Genomic DNA, 11614 nt, shown 5'->3' with positions numbered 1-11614 from the left:
TTATAGTTTTGCCTTTTCCAAAAGGTCATATAGTTGGAGTCATACAGTAGTTATCCTTTTCAAATTGGCTTCTCTCACTTAGCTAGTAATTGGAAAAGGAAATGGCAACCCGCTCCAGTATTCTTGTCTGGGAAATCCCATGGACTGGTGGGGGCTACATGGCTTAGCAACTAAACAATAACAGTAATATGCATTTAAGTTTCCTCCATGTCTTTTCAGTTTGATAGCTCTTTTCTTTTTAGCAGTGATAATAATTCCATTGTCTGAAGTACCACATTTTATCCATTCACCTCCTGAAGGACATTTTGGTTGCTCCTAAATTTTGACAATTAGGAATAAAGTTGCTAAGCTATAGGCTTTTGTGAGGATGTAAGTTTTCAGTTTTCCTTTGGGTAAATACCAAGGATTGTGATCATTGGGCCAGACAGTAAAAGCATACTTAGTTTTGTAAGAAACCTCCAGACTTTCGAAGTGGCTGTACTGTTTAACATCCCATCAGCAATGAATGGGTTCACGTTGCTCCACGTCCTCACTCTAGTCAGTGTCCCAGACTTTGGCCATTCTCATAGGTGTGGTAGTAGTATTGGTAGTGGTATCTCCTCATTGCTTTAATTTGCATTTCCTTGATGACATAAGATGCAAAATATCCTCATTCCCTCTGCCCTCCAGCCGCTGGTAACCACCATTTTAGTTCCTGTCTTTATGAATTTGACTCCTCCAGGAACCCCACAGAATGGGAATCATGCAGTATTTGTCCTTCTGTGACTGGCTTTTGACGAGGTCTTCCAAAGCAATGCTATGCTCCTCCATAGATCCATCAGGAGGCCCATAGGAATCGTAGTTGAACAGGCCCTGCCTGCCTCTGCCCGCCCGCCTCTCCCACCTGGCTGCCCCCTCTTCCCACACTCACTCTGCCCCAGCTGCTCAGCCCTCTCACCCTTGACCCTTGCCCTTTCCTCCCTGATGGGCTTCTTAGTATCATCTGAATTTCAGCTTGCATGTCACCCCTCATAGACTACTCAGCATGCTTTCCCATGGTCACTGTTTCTCTCTGTTTCATTTTCTTCACGGCACTCACTGCAGCCTGACATTACCTTTCTTTTTTTTTTTTTTCCTCTGTTTATTGTCTGTCTCCAAGGCTCACTGCTGTGTCCCCAGATCCTGGCAGTGTACCTTGCACACAACAGGTTCTTGTATTAGTCTCCCCTTGCTGCTGTGATAAATGGTGGTTGAATACAACACGAGTTTGCTATCTTACAGTTCAGAGGTGGCTCAGTGGCTAAAGAGTCTGCCTGCAGTGCAGGAGACGTGGACTTGATCACTGGATGGGAAAGATTCCTTGGAGGAGGGCCCAGCAACCCACTCCAGTATTCTTGACTGGAGAATCCCATGGATAGAGGAGCCTGGTGGGCTACAGTCTGTGGGGTTACAAAGAGTCAGACACGACTGAAGTGGCTGAGCACTCACCCATGCATAGTTCAGAAAGTCAGAAGTCCTAAATCAGTCTCAGTGGTATGAAATCAAGGTGTTGGCAGGGCTGTTTTCCTTCTGGAATCCCTAGGGGAAAATTTGTTTCCTTGCCTTTCCCACCTCCTGGAGGCTGCCTGCATTCCTGGGCTCACAGCATCATATCATGTAAACTTCTGCTTATGTCATCCCTTATCCTGTCTGTATCTGACGCATTTGGTGGCCCTTCTTATCATGACCCTGAGATTGGATTGAGTCCATCCAGATAATCTTGGAAGTCTATCTCTTTGAAGGGCTTGAATTTAAACACACCTGCAAAGTCCTTTTTACCATTTAAGGTCACATATTCACAAGTTCAGGGAATTACATGTGGACGTTTTGGGGGGTTCGTTATTTTGTCTACCAAGGGCTCAATAAGTATTTGTTGAATGGATGAATAAATGAATGGCTGGATCCCTTTACAAGTAGAGTACTGCTGAGTCCTGAACTCCAGGCTGGCTCAGCCACTTACTGGCAAGTCCCTTTTTTCTCCTCCATTAGATTTATTCTGAGCACCCACAATGTACCCCACTCTTGGTGGGGTACCTGGACTGCCAAGACAAATAAATGGAGACCCTGCTTTCCAAGAGATGAATCAATTTGGCTTCTAGGAGGAGCCCAAGAAAGAGAAAATATGATGTAATCTGTTTGAGTCCATGTTCTAGGTCACCCCAGAGAATTTTAAGTCCTGAGGGGGTGTGCTTACTTAGAGGCTGACATTTCAAATGGCTCTTGATGCATAAGTAGGAGTTTATGCAGTAGGGAAGTGGAAAGGGCATACATGACCAGGGACAGGCCACAGACCTCTTTGAGGAACTGTGAGGAGAGTGATGTGATTCCTCATGGGAGGGAGACCAGTTTGGGGGGGAGGATCATGTATGGAATAGAGGTCTTGAAGGTCACAATCAGGAGAATGGGTTTAGCGGGGGTGCAGCAGGGTTTTGAAGCAGGTGTGTGGAGCTTGGAATCAGGGCTGCTCCCTGTGGTCACTGCATTGTGGAGTGGGGAATGAGGGGCCAGCATCTGAGCCTGGGGTGGAGGCGGCCAGGACAGGGCAGGGACAATGGGGACAGAGATAAGGGGACAGATCTGAGAGAGACTTAGGAAGTAGAATCAGTGGGATGTGGTGGTAGATTGAGAAGGGGGTGTCTGAGGAAGAGCGTAGAGACAGCTGGAAAGAAGGACAGAAAGAAAGTGAAAGTCACTCTATCGTATCTGACTCTGTGACTCATTGAATTCTCCAGACCTGAATACTGGAGTGGGTAGCCTTTCCCTTCTCCAGGGGCTCTTCCCAACCCAGGGATCGAATCCAGGTCTCCCACATTGCAGGCAGATTCTTTACCAGCTGAGCCACAAGGGAAACTGGAAATGTAAATGACCATGAACTGGCCCAAGTTGAGACCTTGTGAGAAGCCCTGGAGGACGCTGGTGATGTGGCAGAGAAAATAAGCCAAGGGGTCCATAGGCTTCTCCCTTTGAAGACAGATCCATGATGAAGGTCACCAAGGGGACAAGATGGGCCTCAGTTCCAGGTGAGGCCTTGGGGCTGTTTGGCTCCTGTCCCCATTCTCACTTGATTTACAAACGACCACTGGGGTAAGTCAGTGGGGCTCTGAAAACATCTCCCCCATTTCCAGATGGGTAAACTGACACCCAGAGACATCCAGTGACATGGCCAAGGCCACACAGCCAGCAGACCCCAGGGAGCAGAGGCCTCCAAGAGGCCCAGCTCAAGGGGGATTTCACATCTCTTGAGACTCAGGGAAAGGTGAGCGTGGGGGTCCCCTTTGAGTGGCTCCTGGCCACAAAGAATTTCCTCCTCTTTGAAGGAAGCAGGAGTTCTTCTTTCATAATGTGAATGTCAGAGACTCTGGCCTCACGGGTGACTAAGAGTGTCTGAGGCTTGTGGGTGTAGCAAGCGCTTAAATACCAGACCTCCTGTCCTTTGGTGATTGTAGACACCTGAGCTGGGACACAGGTCAAAACGATGGCCAGCCTGCAGACCTCTCTCCTGGCTGCCCTCATCCTCCTGGCTATGATACTTCAAGCAACAGAGGCAGGTGAGATTGGGAAGAGGCAGGGCTCTCTGCAGAAGCCAAGGTCAGACACTAGGGTAGCTTCCTCATGTGGCGGAGAGAGTACTGAACTGAGAGCCGAAGACGCCAGTCTGCTGGCTGTTGGGCTGGTCCCATTGCTTCTACCAGACCTGAGTCTTTACATCTGTTAAATGAGCAGTGCTGAAAGCTTGGAGTCTAGGATCTGCCTCAGCTGGGTTAGGGGTGGTGGTGGGCATGGCCCAGGGTCCCCCTAGAGAACTCAACAATAGGGTCTTGGGGTGTGGATAAGGACCCCCTGAAGGAGGACAGCCGGGGTGGGGAAAGGTAGGAGCAGGGGTAAGGGCTACTCCCTTGGAAGACTGGTCCTGCCCTCTCACGACCGCATTCTTGCTCCAGAACTTCCCCTCAACACTGCTCTTCTCCCTGTGTTGGGTAGGGGAATGAGGACTGGGCTGGGAGTCAGGAGCAATGATTGCTCATTTACTGGGGTTCCTGAGCACTTTTCCCTGCATTAAAGGCCCCAGAGAGTAGGTACTATTATTACCCGCTGGATCTGAGGAGGAAATTAGGTCTCAGAGATGTTATGTGACTCAGGGTAGAGTGACACTCGAACCGGGGCTTGGGTGACTAGATTCTGTCTGAGCCCTTGACCTGATACTCTCCCAGGTCCTGCTGTGTGGTCTGGGCAAATCCACCTCCCTCTCTGGACCCCAGTCTCACCATTTGCTCCAGGAAGGGGATTCAAGTAGATGTGTGCTGAAGGGAAATTCTCCGAAGACCTGGAGAGTTCTTCAAAGAGCACACCTGATTCAGTCCGGCTGGGACGAGGCACTGAGCTTTTCTGATAAGCTCCTAAGTGATGCTGATGAGGGTCCACGGACCTCACCTCCAATAGCAAAGTTCTAAGGCTCCTTCCTGTTCAGTGTCTCTGGGCCCCATCTAGAGCTTCGGCATTGTTCCATTCGTTTGGTTGAGTTTTGGTGGGTTTTTTATTCTTGGCCACACTAGGCGTTGTGTTTTTTGTTGTTGTTTGTTTGTTTGTTTGGGGAGTGCTATACCACTTAGAGAACCTTAGTTCCCCAACCAGGGATTGAACCTGTGCCCCCTACAGGGGAAGCACAGAGTCCTAACCCCTGGACCACCAGGAAAGTCCCCTTAGGGCATTGCTGATGCTCAGTCAGTCTGACTCCCTCTCCCTTGAGCTGGCTGATGCAGAGTGTAGACTCTGGGTGCTTAGCAGCTTCTTAGAGAGCCAAGAGTGGGGTCTTTGAGGGGCCAGAATCCTTTGGACACCAACCTTCCACATGAGAACAGAAAAGCTGAGTCAGATGAGGGCCAAGGGAGACCAGCCTGTGACACCTCTGAACACCCTTCTTCCCCAGGCCCCTACGGTGCCAACGTGGAAGACAGCATCTGTTGCCGGGACTACGTCCGTTACCCTCTGCCCCTGCGTTTGGTGAAATATTACTACTGGACTTCAAATTCCTGCCGGAGGCCTGGCGTGGTGTGAGTAGGGAGCTGGGGCGGCAAAGGCCTTAGAGAGCCTGATGGGTGTTGTCTGGGAGGATCCACGTGCACATGGGTGGGCTCCACCCGGGGCTGGAGGCATGCAGCTGGATGCCCAGATGCCAGGGGGAGCCCCTGGCTGGACTAGGTGGCTCAGCTGAGGCTTGGGTGTACCAAGAAAGAAAAACCATGTGATCATTCGACAGATCTTATCAGGCACTTCCTTTGTGCCAGGCAGCACGTGCCTGGTTCTGAGATCGCAGAGGGTGCATCCGCGGGCATGGTGAGATAGGTAGTGTAGAGCTGCTGTAGAGTGTAGGGTTCAGGGGACATGAAGTCAGCTGAGTCGGCAGAGACGTTCCCATCAGAAGCATCTTGGATCCCCAGTGCCCTGAGATTTAGTTATTTGAGGCAGTCCATTCTTAGTTTTTTTCTTTTTGTTTACTGGGGTATAGCCCATTAACAAATAATGTTGTGATGATTTCAGATGAACAGCAAAGGGACCTATAAAGATATATATATACACATATATCCATTCTCCTCCAAACTCCCCTCCCATCCAGGCTGCCACGAACACTGGGCAGAGTTCCATGTGCTGTATATAATAGGCCATTGTTGCTTATCCACTTTAAATATGGCAATGTGTACATGTCCATCCCAAACTCCCTAACTGTGCCCTCCCCCTCATCCTTTCACCCACCCAGGAACCAGTAAGTTTGTTGTCTAAGTCTGTGAGTCTTTCTGTTTTGTAAGTAAGTTCATTTGTATCATTTCTTTTTAGATTCCACACATAAGGGAGGTCCTATGATATTTCTCCTTCTCTGTCTGACTTACTTCACTCAGGGTGAGAGTCTCTAGTTCCATCCATGTTGCTGCAAATGGCATTATTTCATTCCTTTTCAATGAGGCAACCCATGCTTACCAGGAGAATGTTAAGAGCTGACACTTAAGTGCTTCCTCTGGGCCAGACACTGTTCTGAGCATGACTATTTCATTCTCATAGTGATCCTACAAGGAGGTGCTATTATTTCTATTTCATACATGGAGAAACAGGCTCATGATGGGGTGAAGAGAAATGACTTGCTCAAGGTTGCCCAGGCTGGAACCAGGATTCTTGGGTCCTTGTCCTCCTTTGCTGCTTTCTCTCAGTTTCTTTGATTCCTTTTCCTTGGCCTGGAGTCTGCTGGGAGTGGGGTATTTGAACCTGGGGACTCACGACCCCCTTTGGGTCTCTGTCATCTTCTCATCTTCATCCTTCTCATTCATCTTCCACCCCTCAAAGGGGTAAAATGCAAGAAGACTGAAGCGGGAAGCCCTGCCAGGGTTCTGGTCGCTTCAATACTGGGCCTGTTTCCCCATCAGAATAGTGGGAATGATCACCTACAAATGATCATTTATTTTTATTTATCAGACGTGTAGAGAGTTCTTGTTAAGTGACAGGCACTATTATAGACACTTTATAAATATTAACTCATTTAGTCCTTCAAACAACTCAATGTAGTAGGTACTGTTAAATCTCCTTTTGTTGAATAAATGGACACAGTGAGTGATGGGGTCTTTTTGAGCATCACAGGGCATGATAATAGTAACTAGGAGGTATAATACTCAATTTCTGGCATACAATAGATGCTCAGTGAGAGGCGGTTGCTGTTGTTTAGTCACTCAGTTTCTTAGTTGCTCTTTTGCGACCCCATGGACTATGGCCCACCAGGCTTCTCTGTCCGTGGGATTTCCCAGGCAAGAACACTGGAGTGGGTTGCCATTTCCTTCTCCAGGGGATCTTCCCGACCCAGGGACTGAACCTGAGTCTCCTGCCTTGACACATGGATTCTTTACCACTGAGCCACCAGGGACACATGTGATTATTGGGTCTTGAGCCGGAAGGGACTCTAGAAGGAATGTGGTTCAATGAATGGGAAGATCAAAGCTCAGAGGGGCCGAACCTTGTCCGGTGCCACAGAGCAGCCAGGGCAGGCTGTCCACGGCCAAGATCAATCCTGCTTTGCTGTCTTCTTTGTTCTTTCTGTTCATTGGTCCTCTGTGTGTATGTGGGCACATACATGTGCAGATCAGGGGTGTTTGTTGCAGCTCTGGCAAAAGTGGAAGCCCGAGCCCACAACTGCCACGTGGTCTGGGGCTATTGCTCCCCTCTCCTCTCTGGGCTCAGGTCTCTTGGGAGTGGGCCTGCTCCAGAGCGTCCAGTTTACAGCAAGCACGATGAGTCAGGTCTTACCAGTTCTGGCACTTGGGCAAGCTCCTTTACCTCGCTGGGCCTCCCTTTCCTCACTGAGAAGCAGATAGAACACTGGAGGCATGTAGGTTCGTTGAGGGATTTATGAAGAAAGTCAGTGTTAAAAGTTCAGGCCAACATATATCAAGTGAACCTTAAAAAGGCATTTCAATATACATTAGGTGCAGCCAAATACTGTTTGGTTCCACTTCTATGAGATACCTAAGAATAGTCAAATTCATAGTCAGAAAGTATATTGGTAGATACCAGGAGTCAGAGAGTAGGGAGGATGGGTGGGGAGTTAGTGTTCAATAGGGACAGAGTTTCAGAAAGTTTTAGGAAGTTTTAGGAAGGCGAAAAATTTGGGAGACGGATGATGGTAAGAGTGGCACAATAATGTGAATGTGCTTAGCGCCACTGAACTGCCCAGTTAAATATGGTTAAAATAGTATGTTTTATATTATGTGACTTTTATTAATTCAGTTCAGTTCAGTCACTCAGTCGTGTCCGACTCTTCTCGACCCCATGAGCTGCAGCACACCAGGCCTCCCTGTCCATCACCAACTCCCGGAGTTTACCCAAACTCCTGTCCATTGAGTCCGTGATGCCATCCAACCATCTCATCCTCTGTCATCCCCTTCTCCTCCTGCCCTCAATCTTTCCCAGCATCAGGGTCTTTTCAAATGAGTCAGCTCTTTGCATCAGGTGGCCAAAGTATTGGAGTTTCAGCTTCAACATCAGTCCTTCCAATGAACACCGAGGACTGATCTCCTTTAGGATGAACTGGTTGGATCTCCCTGCAGTCCAAGGGACTCTCAAGAGTCTTCTCCAACACCACAGTTCAAAAGCATCAATTCTTTAGCACTCAGCCCTCTTTATAGTCCAACTCTCACATCCATATACGACCACTGGAAAAACTGTAGCCTTGACTATACGAAACTTTGTTGACAAAGTAATGTCTCTGCTTTTTAATATGCTGTCTAGGTTGGTCATAACTTTCCTTCCAAGGAGTAAGCGTCTTTTAATTTCATGGCTGCAATCACCATCTGCAGTGATTTTGGAGCCCCCAAAAATAAAGTCAGCCACTGTTTCCCCATCTATTTGCCATGAAGTGATGGGACCGGATGCCATGATCTTAGTTTTCTGAATGTTGAGCTTTAAGCCAACTTTTTCACTCTCCTCTTTCACTTTCATCAAGAGGCTCTTTAGTTCTTCACTTTCTGCCATAAGGGTGGTGTCGTTTGCATATCTGAGGTTATTGATTTTTCTCCCAGCAATCTTGATTCCAGCTTGTGTTTCTTCCAGCCCAGTGTTTCTCATGATGTACTCTGCATATAAGTTAAATAAGCAGGGTGACAATATACAGCCTTGACGTACTCCTTTTCCTGTTTGGAACCAGTCTGTTGTTCCATGTCCAGTTCTAACTGATGCTTCCTGACCTGCATACAGATTTCTCAGGAGGCAGGTCAGGTGGTCTGGTATTCCCAACTCTTTCAGAATTTTCCACAGTTTATTATGATCCACACAGTCAAAGGCTTTGGCATAGTCAATAAAGCAAAAATAGATGTTTTTCTGGAATTCTCTTGCTTTTTCGATGATCCAGCAGATGTTGGCAGTTTGATCTCTGGTTCCTCTGCCTTTTAAAAAAAAAGTTAAAAAAGACCTTTGGGCCAGCTCCTGGCACAATTATATAGCATCTGCTGTCTGCCGTGCACTGTCCTGAGCACTCCAGTTTATATATTAATTAATCAAATCATCATCAGATTCCTAGGAAGTTGGACCACAATTATCATGCCCATTTTACAGATGTGAAAACAGAACCTCAGAGAAGTTAAGGGACTCGCTAACAAGTGGCAGAGCTTGAACTTTAATCCAGATAAGCTGGTTCCAAAGTTCATACTCTTGGCCACTACCCACTACTCTCTCCCAAGACAGTGTCAGCAGTGATTATGAGCCTCTTGGGCATTCTATTTCCTTGCCTGTCCTGGCACTTGGGGCTGGGGCTGAAGGTATGGGAGGTCCTTGATGTTTATTTCACATTGTCCTTCTTAAGACATGTGAGTCACCTGCATTTATGCGTCACCTGCTGTATGCAAACGGTCTGCAGTGGGCCATGGCATCCTTGCTGCATGCTAATGAGGCTTCCTTCTCCCCCTGGTGTTTCTGCCTTCCAGCTTGCTGACCATGAAGGACCGAGAGATCTGTGCTGACCCCAAACAGCACTGGGTGAAGAAGATTCTCCAGAAGCTGAGCCAATGAGGCAGGTCCTGCTCTGATGACCGTGGCCTTGGTTCCTCCAGGATGGCTCACGGATCCCCACCTCCCTCCTGTTACAGCAGCTTCCTGACATGAGCCTGTGCCAACAACTCTCTCAGTGCTGAGAGATTTTAATCCCTGCAGCTGTTACCCTCAGTCAAGCCTCCAGCTGTGACTCTCAGCCCCCCTCTTACCTTCCAACCTGCCCTCTGCCCCACCAAAGCCAGAGGGTCCACCCTCCTGGTCGGTCACGCCTCTGCTCCAAACCCTTCCATGGCTCCCCATTGCCCTCAGCTGAGGTCAGATCTCCTGAGCCTGGCACCTCCGTCTCCAGCCCTGCCTCGTTTCCCTTCGTGGATGTTGGACTCCAGCTCCCTGTTCTCCCAACCCATGTCATACCTTTCCACTTCTGGCTCTTTTCCTGGGCTCCTCCTGACACCCAGAATGTCTTTCCATTTTCTGCACACGTCAACCCGATCCTCCAGGGCATCACTCAACCTAAGTAGCAAGTAACTGAGATTCAGTTTTTTAAATTTCCACGGGCCCTCTGCCTCCCTTTAACAATACTGATCACCATCTGCCTAGAATTCTCAGGACTTGGGAGCTTGTCCTCCAGTCTCATCAGCTAGACCAATATGCACACCTGAGTTACTTTGGTCTCCTGGCCTCCAGCAGAGAGCACAGGGGCTGGTTCAGAATCAGGGCTCAGTAAGAGGCTGCAGATTGAGTCAATAAAAGTAGTTTCTCTCTCTTACCTCCCAAAGGCTCTCATGCATCAGTACAGAGACTTAAGGTCATCTAGAGAAGGGCTGGTGGGGTCCATTAGGAAGCCTCTAATTTGCCCAGATTCACCTTTCTTCCCCATTTTACCTGCATGTTAGAAGTCTTTAACCTTCTTGCTTCCCTTGGGTTTTTTCTGCCCCTCCAACCTCCAACATCCAGGCCTGACCTCTTCAGAGGGAGTCTTCAGAGACCCTCATTTTTTCTTCCTCCTTTCCCAAATAGCTAATAAATAAATTCATGCCACAGTGTGAATGAGTACACTTGGCTTGGTATTATAAGCTCTAGTTATATTTGTATAAGTAAAGAGGGAAAATGCTTAAAAGGCCAAATAAATGACGGGAAGAACTTTAGGAAATGTGTGGGAGGGGAAAAAGGCAATGATTTCCTGACCCCTGGAGGGAATGTGTGGGGTATAGTTAAGGGAAAGAGCCTTGAATGGAGGTTGTTCTCAAGTGGCTGTGGCCAGGCTAATGACTGGGATTTGGGACTTATCTGCACCTCGTTGGGGACAACAGGTTCTTCAGATATCTGTGCTTTTTCCTTTCTGAGGGAGCCTGATGCAGCATGGCAGGGTGGTTGTCACTTGTGACCCTGAGGAGAACATTTAACCTCTCTGAGCCTCACCTGAGAATGGGAATACCCATCTTAAGGGATTTGCTGTTAGGCTCAGGTTGAAGCATAGAGAATGTGGCTTTGCCAGGCATAAAAATCAGTGTCTTTCAGGACTTCTGTCCCCTCCTAGAGCCCAAGAGCATTTGTCCACTACAGGTACTAGAAGTGTTAACCTGTCCATTGCCCATGAACTTGGCCTTCAAGTGTTCTGGGATCTCCCTCTGCTCCTATCCTGCCCCTGCCCCTGCCCCTCAGGCCTTCTGGAAAATAAATCCTCTGCAACAATACCTGCTTTGTTCCTTGGCATGTGCTGTTCCTGTGAGGTGGGGCAGGAGACCCATGGCCCCCTCCCTCCCGGTGGAGAAGCCCCTGACACTGATACATGAGCTGGCTTGCCCAAGGTCACCCTGTGAGAGGGTGCGGAGTCTCAGCCAGACCTCAGGACCTGGGAAGTAGCTGAGCAGGTGCCAGCAGGGAACCCCAGACATGTGTCCACCCCGGGATCTCTTGACAGGAGGAGCTGGTGAAATCATTCATTCAGTCCTCAAGTCTAGATCTTTGAGAAGCATATCCATTCACTCATTCAATAACTTTCCCCCTTCAAGGGAGAACACAGAGACAGAGGAGAGTGTGTTAGTCAGGAAATGCTACTTGCAACAACAAC

General features: G+C 48.4%; 1 protein-coding gene across 1 annotated transcript; it reads left to right on the top strand.

Annotated features, from left to right (window-relative positions):
* The first annotated feature begins 3398 nt into the window (after nucleotides 1-3398).
* On the top strand, nucleotides 3399-11237 carry CCL22 (C-C motif chemokine ligand 22). Its single transcript, XM_020903778.2, has 3 exons — nucleotides 3399-3566; nucleotides 4946-5069; nucleotides 9474-11237. Exons 1-3 carry the CDS (start codon nucleotides 3494-3496, stop codon nucleotides 9556-9558), a joined length of 282 nt encoding a protein of 93 aa, XP_020759437.1. The 5' UTR covers nucleotides 3399-3493; the 3' UTR covers nucleotides 9559-11237.
* The last annotated feature ends 377 nt before the right edge of the window (nucleotides 11238-11614 follow it).

Source organism: Odocoileus virginianus, chromosome 20 (assembly GCF_023699985.2).
Source record: "Odocoileus virginianus isolate 20LAN1187 ecotype Illinois chromosome 20, Ovbor_1.2, whole genome shotgun sequence".
Taxonomy (NCBI): Eukaryota; Metazoa; Chordata; class Mammalia; order Artiodactyla; family Cervidae; genus Odocoileus; species Odocoileus virginianus.
Note: the sequence above shows the minus strand (reverse complement) of the source record. Positions and strands in the feature narration are given on the sequence as shown.

What these genes read in the sequence shown, in the direction of transcription:
- CCL22 (XM_020903778.2), top strand. Translation starts at nt 3,494, where the DNA reads ATGGCCAGCCTGCAGACCTCTCTCCTGGCTGCCCTCATCCTCCTGGCT. An exon ending in ACTTCAAGCAACAGAGGCAG is followed by an intron (nt 3,567 to 4,945) that starts GTGAGATTGGGA and finishes CTTCTTCCCCAG; the next exon opens with GCCCCTACGGTGCCAACGTG. An exon ending in TGCCGGAGGCCTGGCGTGGT is followed by an intron (nt 5,070 to 9,473) that starts GTGAGTAGGGAG and finishes TCTGCCTTCCAG; the next exon opens with CTTGCTGACCATGAAGGACC.